At 40.8% G+C, this 15,984-nt stretch overlaps 1 protein-coding gene across 1 annotated transcript; it reads right to left on the reverse strand.

The window, feature by feature from the left end:
- Positions 1-9,360: 9,360 nt before the first annotated feature.
- Positions 9,361-15,298, reverse strand: RAB39B (RAB39B, member RAS oncogene family). The gene is made up of 2 exons (XM_059158001.1): positions 14,832-15,298; positions 9,361-12,116 (listed from the first exon to the last, which is right to left on the reverse strand). The coding sequence occupies exons 1-2, from the start codon at positions 15,044-15,046 to the stop codon at positions 11,690-11,692; spliced, it is 642 nt and encodes a 213-aa protein (XP_059013984.1). The 5' UTR covers positions 15,047-15,298; the 3' UTR covers positions 9,361-11,689.
- Positions 15,299-15,984: the final 686 nt, after the last annotated feature.

Consider the following 15,984-nt stretch of genomic DNA (forward strand, 5'->3'; position numbering starts at 1 on the left):
ATGGTTTTCAAATAATTTTATGTTGAGTTGGTTGTGTGACAACCATTTGTCTTTTGGGGATACTTCATTTGGAGATAGGAGTGACCAGATAGATTTCTCCTAGATCTTTCAGCTGCTTGAGTAAACCCATCTTAATATGAACCAGCTTATTTTCCCCAGATCAAACCTGTGCATTCTGGAGAGTAAAAAATACAAAAATTAAAAATGAAAAGGTCAGCAGATAACAGTCTCTTCCTTTTCATCAGTACATCCCGGACAACAACCAAAAAATTACATCCTTGGCTACTTCAGGCCATGTCTGGCCTGGACTGGGCAGTCAGTCCAGAGGGGGCTTAAGAATTCAGTTGTAATTCACCCTTACCCTCAATTTAATGTTTGACTCTTCTATAGCTGTTAGTTGCAGTGCCAGAGCACAGTGACAGTTCTAGCTGTCCCACTGAAACACTGGCCTCAGTGTTTGGTTAGAAATGGATTCATGATAGGGAAACAAGCCTGGGTGGGTGCATGGGGATACATTTTATTTTAGGGAAGGAGTGGTCAAGTTCCAAGACAGTGACCCTGACAGAAGGCAGGAGGAGCAAGGAAATTGGGCTTGGGGATAGACAGAGGCAGGCAAGCTGGGACCTAAGCCTGGAAGCTCTTCCTTTCTTCCCTGTTCCCTATCATACCCCTCTTTGTGGCCCTGTACCTATCCCACAGGTGAAAGTTGGCTATCATAGGAACTTCTGAAAGTAGATGTCCGATCTGTTTCTGGGAGAAATCAAGATATAACTGTAAGGAAAATGGCTCAACCATGGAAGTAACCAAGGAAAGGGGCATTTTGAAAGTAGGTAATAATACAGCTTGGAAGGGCTTTTAAAAGGGAAGAAATATGGTCAGTGTGCCTTTATACAGTTCCAAGTTTTCATGTGTAACTCTGCATGTGTCATGATACAAAATTATCAAAACTATTACCGAATAATGAAAACAAATACTAATATTTGAGTACTTAAGTGGAGCAATATACTGAAATACTGAACACTGGTTATGTCACTAACTGTATCCATATTATGAACATTTTTTTGTTAACCTGCCTCCTTCTTCCGTCTTATTTCCACCCCAGAAAATATTTCTATGAAATTGTAATTAATGTAAGTAAAGTATTTTACAGTAACATACTTTTTAAAAAAAAGATTTTATTTATTTATTTGACATAGATTATAAGTAAGCAGAGGGGCAGGTGGGGGGCGGGGAAGCAGGTTCCCCACTGAGCAGAGGGCCCGATGCGGAACTAGATCCCAGGACCCTGGGATCATGACCTGAGCTGAAGGCAGAGGCTCAACCCACTGAGCCACCCAGGTGCCCCCAGAGTAACATACTTTTTAAAAAAGTGTTTTGAACACTTCAAAGGAGATGGCAAAGGACATTTTAAGGAATCAAATTTGGGGCCTTCTAGTGGAGTAAAAACTCTCCTTTGTTAACATCTTTCATTTTGGTGCTTAATATTTCTATATTTTGGGTTTCAAAGAATCACATCACCAGTGATGTATTTTGATAAGTTAGATACATGGTCACATTGATTTAATCAATTTTTAAGATCATGTTGCACCAGTGAGGGTACCCTTTATGACAGAGATGAAAGCTTTGTGAATGTGTATCTAATATATCAAAATATATAAAGTGTTAGAAATTCAAGAAAAAATGGGGCAAAACATTAGTAGGAGTCTTAATACACTATTCTCAGTCACTTACAGGCAAATCCTCTGGGCCGCATTTTCTAGTCCTAACTCAGAAGTTAGAAATTAATAATCTAATAAATCTGAAACATTTTAAAATTAAACACTGAAATAACTTTGAGGTAAAAAAATAGACACTAGAATTATAGGTCATTTAGGATTTAATGCAGTGAGAACACTAGTAAGCTGATGAAAATATGAGCCCAAGATGCTAGACTCAGAATAAAAAGCCAAATGTCCAGCACACTAACTTTGCTGCTTCCATCAATTAAGGTCAAGTGATCTTGTCCTTCTCCCAGAGCATTCCTTAGCCACTTATTCCCACAGGGAATAACCTAACCTAACCTAACCCTAACCCTAACCTGTGACCTTATCATTACCAGTCACTTCCTCCCCTTCCTAATCACAATCTCAAACCATTCTGCCGCAGCTTGGTTGGGATTTCTGGCTGAAGCCAGGAAAAGGAAGCCCCTGGGAACTGGAGAGAGGGAGGAGCTTGGGAAAGTGGCCCCAGTGCTGGTTGCAAGCTTCTGAGTTCATATGTGTTCCTATTCAGCATACCGAAGAACTGAACAAAATGATAGACTACTGCCCAGTTTCTGGACTGGCTACTGTGTAGTGCATGAGCACAGGAAAGATCCAAGTAGCTCAGCAAAAGCTTTGCAAACTGAACTGCCATTGGAATGACAGCACACAGAGGACAGAATGGGCCACGTGACCTGAACTTATCCAGAGAAATTCTCAGCTAAAACAAAAATACCAACATTCTCCATAGAAGTTAAGACCCAGAATTGCATAATATTTAAAATGTTCAGAGTACATTTAAAAATTACTTAGCATGTGAAAGACCAGAGAAATATTCACATGAAAAGAGACAAAGTATAAGTTTATGTAGATAACGTGAAAAATAAAATATTAGAAAGCAGAACAAGCAAAATTGATAAAACCAAGAACTGGTTCTTTGAAAATACCAATAAAAGTAGACAAGCCTCTAACAACTGTGAATTATAAAAACAAAACAAAAAAGCCCATAAACATAAAGCATCACAAGTGAGAGGTTTCTATGAACCAATACAGAGGTTTTTAAAGTTATACTAAGTACAGCTGTATGCCAATATATTTGAAAATTTAGATGGAATGGATAACTTTCAAGGGAAATATAAACTAGCAAAATTTACTCCCCAGGATGTAAGCTCTGTGCTACTGTGGTAGTCATTCCCAGTCCCTGTGCTGCATGTCTACTAACAGGTCGGGTGGCTCTTCTCCATGCTCACTGCACTCTGGAATCCAAGCTGATGAATGAGGTTCTAGCTAGGTCACTGCTGGTCACATGATCAAGCCTAGATTATAGGAGGGTTAACCCTAACCCTAACCCTATTCCAGGGAAGGACAAGGAATATATGTGAACAATGAAACTCTCTAATGGCTTAAAAGTGAATCTAACCATAACCCTGAAATAAATGGGAAGGATTGTTTAACATCTACAAAGGGAAGGAAGCTAGATGCAGGAAGGAAGGAAAGAAGATAGGAAAGAAGATAGATGCTAGACCCCAAAGCTTTTATGGGTGAGTTCTATCAAAATTTCAGGCAGCAGATTGCTCTGTTATTTAACTATTCTAGATGTTACTTTCATCTATTTCATGATTTCATGAGGCCAGAATAACCATGGTGCCACTGTGGAATTTTTAGAAATACTGTTAGGAACCAATCTCAAACAGGAATAGAGACACAAAGATCTATATTACTTACTAATAAAATATTAGTAAATTAAGCCATTTAAAAAATGTACCATGAATAAGTACAGTTTATTCCAAGAATGTAAAGAAATATGGTTAAACAGATTTATTAATACAGTTAATTACAATAATAAGTTAAGGAAAAACACATTTGATTATCTCAATGAGTATAAGAAAGACATTTGAAAAACTCAACATGTTGGGGCGCCTGGGTGGCTCAGTGGGTTAAGTCTCTGCCCTCGGCCCAGGTCATGATCCCAGGGTTCTGGGATCGAGCCCTGCATTGGGGTCTCTGCTCAGTGAGGAGTCTGCTTCCTCCTCTCTTTCTCTCTGCCTGCCTCTCCCCCTACTTGAGATCTCTATCAAATAAATAAATAAAATCTTAAAAAAAAAAAGAAAAACTCAACATACATTCTTTGTAAAAGGTCTTAGTAAAATAGTAATGTAGTGAAAAGTTCTATAACCTAATCAAGGCAATTTAAGGTTAAAAATGCTAGAAGCATTTAATCCATATTCTAGCCAGTGTGAAAAGAAGAAGTGATATAAATATTCAAAAGGAAGAGAGAAAATTATCATTATTTGTAGATTACAGTGTCTACCTAGAAAACTTCAGAAGAGATCAATTGAAAGCCTGAAGTAATAAAGTTTAGTCTGGTGTCTAGATACAAGGTGTAAACATACATGTATCCACAGATGTCCTACACACTGGCAATGACCAATTAGAACATGTAATGAGAAAACCCATTCAAATAAAATATAAATATCATTTATAATCTATCAATATTATAAAATATCTAGGAATAAACAGACAATAGCTAAAGCCTTTAAGTGTGCATGGTGAGCAATTGAAATCTAGTTTCATAGCACATTGCCAGTCTACTATCAATGACTAGAGACCTCATGCTGTACAGTGTGTCCCCACAACCTACGCATTCTGCTTCTGTGTGTTTGTTTATATTCCACATATAAACGAGGTCATGCAGTTGTTTTCTTTCTGTGTTTGGCTTTTTCATCAGATGAATGGGAAAGAAATTGGCACATTTATTCTTTTTTTTTTTTTTTTTGGCACATTTATTCTTAAGTTGTACTGTACTCCATGGGAATATCAAAGAAAATTTTGAAGGGAAAAAGGATAATAAACATACACCGTGGATGGGAAGCCTGAGTGGCTCAGTCGGTGAAGCGGCTGCCTTTGGCTCAGGTCATGATCCCGGGGTCCTGGGATCGAGTCCCGCATTGCGCTCCTTGCTCAGTGGGGAGCCTCTCCCTCTGCCTGCTGCTCCCACTGCTTGTGCTCTCTCTCTCTCTGACACATAGATAAATAAAATCTTAAAAAAATATACTGTGTAATTAGCCAGCTACAACAACACAGTAGTGGGACCTTCATAAGCAAACAATTTAATGAACTATAAAACGGGAGGCAAAAACAAACTCATGTATATATGACAATTCAATATTTGAAGAGTAAAATTTCCAACCATTGAAAAAACAATGAAGTATGCTATGGACAGTGGTGAGTAAATAGCCAGTCATTTGGGGAAAATAGTTGTTATCCCCATCTCCACATGCTATCCATAAGTCAGTTCCTAAAGGAACCGTAAAGGGATTATGGCAAATTGTCGGAAAATGGTTTTCTAGTATTTGGGTGCAGAAGGCCTATCTTAAACTGACACTTTGGACATAAAACCTCAAGAGACCAGGCTATATATTAAAAAAAAAAAGTACATGGTACCAAAGTCAAAAGTAATAAAATGTTTTCCAACAGACATTGAGTTTTCTTTGCACCTTGTCCCCAGCCACCTGGTTTCCCAACTTTGAGACAACTGTTTTGTTTCTTGTAGACAACATGTGAAATGATGATTAAGTAAAATATGATTATTAAATAATGATGTTATCTATTATCTATTAGATATTAAAGAGTTATGTAATACCAAACACCATAGAATTAAAAGTCAGAAAAATGTGACAAAATAATTGTTTTTTAAATTTTTAAAAAAGATTTTGTTTGTTTATTTGACAGAGATGACAAGTAGGCAGAGAGGCAGGCAGAGAGAGAGAGGAGGAAGCAGGCTTCCTGCCGAGCTGAGAGCCCGATGCGGGGCTCCATCCCAGGACCCTGAGATCATGAGCTGAGTCGAGGGCAGAGGCTTAACCCACTGAGCCACCCAGCTGTCCCCAGCATGAAAAAATGTTGTAACATATATGGTGGATAAAAAATTGATTTCCATATGTAAGGAAATCTTACTAATTAATAAGAGAAAAACCAGCACTTTTTTATCAGTACTATATTCAGCTGCAAGCAACAGAAAACCAATCACCAAATACATGCAAATTTAAAATATATATTGTCTCAGATCTGCAGAGTTCAAAGATTGGCAATAATACTCATTATAGGGGCGCCTGAGTGACTCAGTTGTTAAGCATCTGCCTTCAGCTAGAGTCATGATCCTAGGGTCCTGGAGTGGAGCCACGCATCGGGCTCCCCGCTCATTAGGGAGCCTGCTTCTCCCTCTGCCTCTGTGCTTCATCCCCCGCTTATGCTCTCTCTCTCAAATAAGTAAATAAAAAATCTTAAAGAAATAATACTCATTAGAGATATTATCACACACTGTTCATGGGCATTCAGTAAAACCTCACTAGAGAGCAATCTGATTGATTTTATCAAAGTTTTAAATGGGTATATTCTTTGTTTCATAAATTCTACTTTTATGATTTTGACTTGATATATATACATACACAAAGATATATATACATTATAGAATCGCTTTGTAGCAGCAGATAATCGTACATAACCTAATATCCACCAGTGAGAATTAAATAGCTGATTGTGCACACAGTATAATGCTGTTGTATCAATGTGGAGATTTTCAGCTACAAGCAGAGAAAAATGGCATAAACTAAAAAGTGATTCATTATCTCATGGAATATGGAATCTTAAGATAGAGTAGCTCTAAGGGTAATTAAATCCGTAGCTCACTGCCATCATCAAAGATCCAGATTTCTTCTACGTCTGTCATCTTCAGTATGTCAGCTCTTTTCCTGATTGCATTCAGCAAACATGTACCAGGCACTAATGGACTGTAGCGATACAATAATAGGGAAAAATGGACAGTTCCTGCCTTCATAGGTATTTACAAAAAATATACTGGATGTCTGCAAAAGATAACAGCACAGTATGTGTTATCATTTATGAAAAAGATTCATATAGATGCAAACACATAACAAATCCCAAGCATTTTGTGAATATGTTTACTCTGTGACATTTACCAAGCGTTAAGTACTTTACATGGATTATCTCATCTCATCCTCACAATTCTTTGAGGTGAATATTATTATTGTCCAATTTAATATATGTGTAAAGTGAGACTCTGAGAAGTTGAATCACATGTATATTAACTGGTAGATTCAGAATTTGAACCCATGTTGGTTTTACTCAAAATCCATACTCTTAACCACTATGTAAATAACATTACATAAAATTAAATAAATAAAAAGTCTAAAAGGAAATAGACCAAACTTTAAACAATCATTTTCTTTGGAAGCTAATGACTTGAATGCAGCTGACAGACACCACAAGGGTTGGGTTCCTGGGTTTCAGAGGTTCCTGGGTTTTAGTCATGCTTCAGGATAGGGCCATGTGTGTGTTTATGGAGTGAAGTAGTAGTCAAGGTCATTGAACTAAAGTAGGGCAATAAAACAAGCATTCATTCTAGTATTTATGAGTCATTCAAGCATGTATATACGTTGGAGTTTGCAGAAACAATGGTGAGCAAGATGAATAGGATTCTTGTTTGTGGAACTTACAACGGGAGAAGTAGGCCGAGGCCAGATCATGCAAGGCCTTTGTAGCCATGTTAAGAAAGAAAAGGTTTATTTGGATTTTTTTCTAAATGTGCTGAGAAACCCTTGGTGGGTTGTAAACAGGAGAATGACTTGATCTGTTTTCTGTTTTGAAAGGACCATTCTGGCTGTTATGTTGAGGTTGTATTTTGGGAATAAGAACAGAAAATAAGGTGAGAACTTAGGAAGATATTGAAGTAGTTCAGGAAAGAGTTGGTAGAAGCCTGGATGAAGGTTCTAGCAATGGAGATAGATATATTTCGAAGATAGAGCTGAGAGTGCCTGATGGTGGATCTGTTGTGGGGGGCAGGGAGAAGTGAGGGATTAAGGGTAACTGCTAAGTTTCTGTGTTGAACATATGGATGGATGGTGGTGTCATTTATGGTGATGAGAAATATTGGGGTGGAAGGAACACAGTCTGACAGATACTGATTTCATATTGGATATGTTGAGTATAAGGAATTTGTGTATGGGTTTAGTAGGCAAGTAGGCTATATTGTTACAATGCTCAGAATGGGCTGGAGTCCTCTATTTGGGAGTCCTCAATGCAAAGACAGTAACTGGAGTTATGAGCAAAGGTAAGATTGTCTAGGTAGAGGAGAGAATGGAGAGCAAGAAAAGAATTGAAGAAAGAAAAGAGTTGGACCTCCAGCAGAACTGAGAACAAGAGTTTCCTAAGGGGTTGGTATACAGATGCTATGCTGAGAAAGGCCACTCATGACTTCCTGCTCCCTTGAATCCCATGAATATATTTTAGTCATAATCTTTCTGAATCCACTGCTACATTGTGATACTACTGTCCACTCCTTCCAGTGAAGCTAGACTCCCCAGGTTTTCCATTCTCTCCTTCTAAGTACGTTTCTTTGCCCTTTACCAGACACCTGAAACTTTATTGTTCCCCAGGAAGACTATAGACTTACACTCTGTGTTGAACTGTCAAGAACAACTTCTAGAACTGGGAAGCTGCTTGCTGATTTTGGAGGCTGTTGGTTTCAGAACTTGATGGAGGTGAGGGAGAAATCCAGACAGTTATCTCAAGAAAAGGAATTCCAGTAAAGATACAGTAACGAGCAAGTACAAAGGCCCTAAGGTGTGAATGTGCTTGGTGCATTTGAAGAACATTTCAACATCTCCCCAAAGAGTCAGATTCTGGTTACGTTTGAGGCAGAGCCAGCATAAGCAGATACATGCAACGCGGACAAACTTGCCACATACTGAGGGAGGACAGGTTATGGGAAGAACACATTTGGGGAGGAAAATTAGGAGCTTGGTTTAGAACATGTTAGATTTCTGGTGCCTAACAGACTTTCAAATGGAGATACTGGGCAGGCAGTTGGTTGTAAAGGTCTGGAATCCATGGGACAGAGACCAGCTGGAGGTCTACATTCAGAATTCATTGACTTACATGTGGTATTTACAGCCGTGGGACTGAATAAAGCCACCAAAGAAATTCACTGAAGAAAAGATGAACAGGCCCTGGGGATTTTAGGGACAATTTTAAGGAGATGATGGTTTTCCCTCCTTCACTCATGACTCTACAAATGATAAAATGATACAGCCTTCGTGTGCCCAGGCTCAAGCATCAAACATCTTTCCTATTTTTCCTCTCTCTCCCCTAAATATATACTGTAAACCCGAGGCACTGTTCTAATCTGGGCCCCACCCTCCAAGGGATCTTGACCAAAAAAAGCACAACATAACCCATACAGTAAATCTAACCCATACAGTAGGGCCAGAAACAGCTAAGGCAATCTAGCCTGGGGAACAGAGCACTTTCCAGGGATGACAATAGTTGCCATCAGCTCCCTGGTGTCCTAATTAAGCTCCCTGACTAAAAATTGCAGCCATTCAACTTTAGGCTTGATAGAACCAACTTTTCCAAAAGTGGTAAGGGATTGTCAGGCAGTAGTGAGGGCTTTGTGACTTTCAAAGTGATGATTATATCTTTCAAAAATTACATTCTTGTTCTCGCTTTGAGATGCCGGTGAACACTGCTTGTGTGGTGTGTGTCCTACCTCATTGATACCCTCCAGTGGAAATAGCTACAACACACACTTGAAATCTCACAGTCACATAATCAACCATTTTACTAAATACAAGCAAATTCTCATTCACATACAGCTAAAGAAAACATTTTTCCACATTGCATTACAATGCACAACAAAGTGAGGGAAAAAGTTTACAGTTTTTTCTGGAACAGGAGACAGTCTAATCCAGCATGCAGTGGTGGTCTTTGTTACAAGTTAGTTGGTCTTTTCTTTGACCTATGTAGTAAAATAGCTTCTAAAGCTTTATCCATAGTATTGTATTAACACCTGATTTTTTCACACTTATTCTCTAAAACCCACTTATTGCAGTGACAACAGCACTGAATGCTACTAACATGATTTTTAAAATTTCTAGAACTTGTTTAAGTAATTAAGCTCAGCCACCTTTGCTGGATCCTGTGCTGAGTATCTTTAAACCTGCCTTAAAAAATGCAAGGAATGAGAACAGTATACATATAATGTATTTTAGACAAGAAAACTGTAGAGAAGTTTTGTTTCTATCCTTTTTTTTTTTTTTTGGAACTGACAGATTCTACTGGATAATCTTGCCTTTGGAATCTTCTTACAGTAGTTGATGAAACTGCATTAGTCCCACTGACCCTCTTCTATTTGCTTTCTGAAACCACAATCCGCCCAAGCTGGTCAGGGGAAGTGAACGCAGAGACGATGGTTGGTTCACTTGTAGTTGATGCTGTAGGTTGGTCCAAGGTGGTTTGTTTCCATAATTTTTGTTATTGGGCTGCTTCATTCTGGCTGAAGTAATTCCCAGACATTCAGATTCAGTCACGTTCATACCGAAGTTCGACATTGTGTGTCAAAGCAATTTCCCCTTGTCAGGCTTTCCTGTCACAATGGATGTGAGAAACATGACTATTCTGAATTGTTTTCTTACTGTGAAAAGTATGGCTTTTGCCTAGCTCCACTGGCTACAGTCCAAAGAATAATTTAAAGCAGGACTTCTCTTCAAGAAGATCATGGAAGCTTAAGCCAACCGTTTCAGTTTCCTGATGCATTGGATGTCTGTTCACCTGAGAAGTAAGAGCTGACTCTAGGGTAGACAAGGACCCAGTGTAGGTATATGGCAAACAGGCGGCTAAGGTCATTGTGAGGTGAGTATTTTATCCCCAGCCCACTCCCCATTGCTGTATTTGGTTCCTTGCAGGAATATGTCCACTGTGTTTCAGTGATAAGAACACTTGGAGCCCACACAGTTTTGATGTGTTTCGAGTGTGCAATGAGTCTCTCATTTAAAGCCCTCTTGTCAGTGAGACCTGAACTGGCTTTACGTCTCGGTCCGTCCCCAGGTTCCCTCAGGACTGTAGCTGAGTCGTAAGCAATAAGGAAACATACCCTAACATGTAGAGAACATTTATTTACAGTCATATCTCTTCCAAAGTAAACAAGTTAGTGACAGTTTGTTCATCTGACAGCAGGAACAAGCGAGGAGTCAGGAGACCTTCCCCTTAGCCAAGTGCATCTCCTGCTTCTTAGTTTATTCTGTAAAATTCGTGTAAAATGGGGAAGAAAACCTCACAGGCCTGTTGGGCTGATCAGTAACTAATTCAAGGGACTGTGAGGTGTGGGTCTCAGTACACGGGTGATCAGCAAACGTTTGCCTCAGGGCTCCTTTCACAGGCCGCCCCTGTACACAGCTGCTCGGCCCCTGGAGAGGCGGGCGGGTGGACTCCAGGCCTGGGACGAGGGACAGAGGGTACGGCGTGGGTTACAGTGTTTCTTTCTTCTACGTACACGGTCATCTATTCCATCACACGGGGGTGCGCTTTCTGGAGTGTGGTAAGAACAGTATGTAGAACGGCCTCCCTTCTCAGAGCCACACTGATTTTACTAGAACAACAGGCCTTAAAAGGGTCTTAGTGAATAGCCGCTCTGTGCCCCTCGTTCTACAGACGAGCTGTTTAGAAGCCAATTGGTACCTTCTAGCCAAACCCAGCGCACACACCGGTGTAGGGACTCTCACCGATCACGATCTCACAGTCGTTTTAGTTCTAATGGTTTCCAGTGGGATCCTTTCCCCCCTTTACATATTTCTTTATGTTTGTGACCTATGAATGAGCGGAAACACCAAGAGATAGTTCCCCTGTCTGAGGGTGTATTTTTCTGGAAAAGTTTCCCCGGACCTCAGCCCCTCGACACGCGGTTCGCAAAGGGCACACGGAGCAGCCCCTCAGTCACATCCACCCACCCACGGCCAGTCAGACGCCCCTTGAGGAGGAGGCTCACTTGGTATGTAACATGGAGGTCGAGTCCAGTCGGTCACGCAGGGATTCTCTTCGTTGGGATCGCTTTGCAGTTCAGGTGGGAGAGCACGTTTCGGGGCCCAGACAGCTGACTAGCACAGGCATCTCCGCTCTGATTTGACAACCTCTTCTGAAGAGTGAACCACGTTTGGTACAAATCCACTCTTCACCCCTTCCCATCCCTCCTGGATTGTAATATCCCCCCGTTTAACCAGCTCATATATGTCTCTTGTCAGGTCTGTGAAGGCTTTCTCCACGTTAATGGCGTCTCGGGCTGACGTCTCAATGTACTTCATGCCGTATGCAGCAGCCAGTTTCTCTGCCTCGTGGCGAGTCACTTGCCTCTGTGTATCCAGGTCACACTTGTGACCTACCAGGACAAATACGATTTGGTAGGGCTGAACGTGTACTTTGGTCTCTTCTAACCACTCATGCACATTCTGGAAGGACCTGCGGTTGGTAATGTCAAATAAGAGCAGACCACCTACAGAGTTCCTGTAGTAGGCGCGAGTGATGGATCTAAAACACAAGAAAGAAGTAAAGCATAAAGGCCGTGCCCAAACCCCTGTACTTCCGTGAGCTCGCGCAGTGCACTGACACAGTCCTTTAGTAAGAGTGATCTTTTGTTTAAAGAATGGAATGCGAGTGCCATTCTGTAATGAATAACCCGTGAATTTTCAATTGGGCAAAACTAAGAGACAGCATCTTCTAGAAATAAACGCTCATGGCCTTCCAGGCATTTTCTCTCAATTCAGGTAGAACTACAGCTTACTGTCCCACCCTGGCAACATGGGATTCCGAAGTCACAGGTTATTATGAAGTAGTTGAAACAGAATTTAAAAAGATTAGAAATGAATTTATGGTAGTTGACAGAAAATGTTTATGAGTATATATAGCTGTATTGCAATATACTCCATTTTCCCCCAGGTAACACTTCTTATTTTACTCTAAGAGGGTCCTCCATCTCTTCTCTGAGGAGAAACATGCTTTGTTTTTTATTTTCTAGGCCATGTGGAAAGGGGAAAAATCAGAATGGTCTGCGGTGGTGTCGAGCAGAGTGACTGTCAGCCCCATTTCCTGACACACTTCAGAGAGGCTGAGTCAGGAGCTACCCCTGGGAAGAACTGCCTAAATAGCAAAAATTTCCCCTTAAACTGATAGAACTTATTTAAAGCAGTGTGCTGGGAGTATCTCTAAAACCTAAAGGTTTAGGTTCTAAAACATTTGCTGTACTTAAACAGAAGAAACCTCTGATATTTTAACTTCTTGGTTTGAGGAGCGCACATAAGTCACAGTACTTGGCTTAGAGCATATTAGAGCTTAGTGGAGGGTTAAATTGTTGAACAATTTGACTCTACCATCACTTGTTTTACACTACTGTGCTTCTTGATCTACATCTGTTTTTAGGTTTTCTGTCTCCTTGGATGAAAAAGTTAAACAATGAGGGACTCAACAGCTTAAGGCTTAGGACCAATGGCCCAGTGATAAGAGAACAAACATCGTCCAGGGAATTAGATTCCAAGTTAGATGATAGTAAGAATGAACGTTACCAGTGACTTCAAGTCTCTAAAACCAGGCAAATCAGCCCTGGAGACTGGAAGCATTTCTAATTCTCTTATGTTTAAGGGTTCATGGAGAATGGCAGGTGTAATCAGAAAATTCAATGTGAACAAAGGTTTTGATTTGTGACTAACTTGGTTCAGGAAAACAGTCAACAAGCTGTAGATCCCTATCAAAACTCTTAAAGACATTATTATATTAGTGGTTTGTAAGTATTTAGAAAGGAAAAAAGCCCTTTCCAAACACAATATAAGGCTACCTAAAAATTAAAATTCCCATTCATCAAAAACTTTTCTTGAAGTTCAAAGACAAATGACAAACCAGGAAAATATTTTACAACATACATGACAGAAAAGGGTAATAATCTATTAAAAAACTCTTTCAAGTCAATATCACCCAATAAATAATAAGCAGTGGATATGAAAAGGCTGATTATAGAGACAGAGATTCCTGTCAACATATAAAAACCCTTTCTTCACTTCTAATACAAGAAATGCAATCACGAATTCAGAGTTGATCCTGTGCAAGGGTATGTGCCACAGTGTTGTTTGCAGAAGTTGGGGGTGGTGTGGGTGGGGCCAAGTTTGTAGTAAATTCTTCTTTCTACTCTTCTTCAACTACCTAACCAGTATTTTCTATGCTCAATTAGTGTTCAATAGATAAATGAATAAATAATGACAGACATATTTGAAAATGAATAAAGGCGATTGGGTCCTTTTGACCTAATTCCTGCTGCCATATGTGACATTAGCTCAACTTGATCTCTCCAAGTTTTCTGTGTACGCTGCTCTGTTACTTGTCTTTACACATGCTGTTTCCTGTCCCTGGGCTTTTCCTGTCTTGGCTTGGGTAATCCTCTCCAGGCAGCTTTCTGTATGTTCAGACATATAATTACACATGATACATAGTACAAGGGAAAACAAAGGGTTGTAGGAGAAAATTATACCTGTTCATTGACTACTCATTATATGCTTAGCGTTGTAGTAGGGTGTGGGCATCTGAATATGAACCACACAGTCTTTTGTATAATTACTGTTTATGTATTTCCTTCCACTATGTTTATGTATTTCCTTCCACTATGCCGGCACAGAAGTTCTAAAAGGGAAGGGCTCTTGTCTGTTTTGTTTACAAGGCATCCTCTTGTGTGTTTCCTCAGGCTGTTTCCCCAGAAACAAGTCCAGTGCCTGGCATGTAGTGGATGATTTCCGAATGTGTGCTGGTTGCAAGAAGGAATCAATCATCCGTATCTATTTCATATAATTACGATTATCTCTATATCTCTATATCTGTATCTATGTCTATAAGTAGCTATGTGTGTATATCATCTGTCTATGCCTGTCAGTTTTGTAAAGATGACCTGGAAACAGTTTTGAAAGTAATGTAGCATAAGGACTGAGATTGATAAATTCCAGCTAGTTTATTAGCTACTAAGGGGCAGATCGGTGGAATTGTGGTGCAAGCAATACGTATTATTGACTGGCCCTCCCTGCCAGGGTGTTTCTTTCCCGGCACTGAAGTCCCGGCCAGCTGAAGGTGGGCTTGAGCAGAAATCCCCAGACCCTTGGGATCGTCCCTACGGGGGCCGACTGCAGGACCAGGAAGTCCTCTCTCCCCAAGGGTTGTGCAAAGCCGAGTAGACCCTCCCACTGCTCGCGGCCCGGCTGCGCTCCCCACCTGAACCTCTCTTGACCCGCGGTATCCCAGATCTGGAGCTTGATGCGTTTTCCTGGCTCGATCTCCACCAGACGGGAGAAAAAATCCACCCCCACGGTGGGGTCCGAAACCTGGGCAAAGCGGCCCTCGGTGAAGCGGCGGATCAGGCAGGACTTGCCCACCGTGGAATCCCCGATGACAATGAGCCGGAACTGGTATAGCCAGATGGCCTCCATGGCCGGGGCTCAGCAGGTCTCCTCGGCCCGGGCCGGCCGTGGGCGGTGAGAGGGGCGCCCAGCCGAGGCCTCGGAGAGCGTGGCTTGGTCCGGATCTAGATCGGCCGCGAGCACATCGCTAGCCTGGGAGCCTGAGGCGAGGTAGGCCCCGGCGCGGGGAGAGCGAAGGAATGGATGCTGCGCTCGCAGAGGTGATGAAATGGCAGCAGCATCAGCACCACGCACTCTGACTCATCACTGACAACCGAGTTACTGTAATCCCGCGCGTAGACGCGACTGCCGGGGCTGCCACACTGTCTGTAAAAGGAGCGCACACAGAAACAGCCGCGGGGGTCGGTGGGGAGGGAACCCAGCGTCTTCCTTTCCTTTCTAATTTCTCCACCCACCACCCCTTCTCAATTAACTTTTTTCTCTATCTCCAACTAGCAAAAGGAATACCTTTTCATTCAAACTAGCAAAACAATCCAAAAATGTACACAAAAAAAGCAGATCCATCCTTATTAAGATATTAACAGCTTGGGATATATTCTTTTACGTGTATTGCCAAACAAATATACATACACATAAAAATGTATTGCTATTTGGTGTCACAAAAATTGAATAGAATTGGACCATTACTTTAGTGTTTGCTTTTTGCAATTAATAAAGAATCATAAATATCCTCCATTTCCAGCCCACTTTCCTTTTGCAATGACAATGCTACAATAATGATTCTAACTATAGTCACACATACGTTATTTTGGTGAGATAGAGTCTTCCAAAAGGGACGGAGAAGTCAAAGAGGATGAGCATTTTAAATGTAATGAATTTGGGCACGATACCTTGTAAAAATATTTAGCGATATAAATTCTACTTGGCAATATGTGAAAAGGCGATTTCTTCACAATTTTTATTCAAGCGTCATGTTATATTCTTTCTGAATTCTTGCCACTCTGATG

Source organism: Mustela lutreola, chromosome X (genome assembly GCF_030435805.1).
Source record: "Mustela lutreola isolate mMusLut2 chromosome X, mMusLut2.pri, whole genome shotgun sequence".
NCBI classification, from domain to species: Eukaryota; Metazoa; Chordata; class Mammalia; order Carnivora; family Mustelidae; genus Mustela; species Mustela lutreola.

Coding starts and splice junctions, on each gene's coding strand:
- RAB39B (XM_059158001.1), bottom strand. CDS start 15,046: ATGGAGGCCATCTGGCTATACCAGTTCCGGCTCATTGTCATCGGGGAT. Junction 12,117..14,831: donor GCGGGTCAAGAGAGGTTCAG/GTGGGGAGCGCA, acceptor CTTGTGTTTTAG/ATCCATCACTCGCGCCTACT.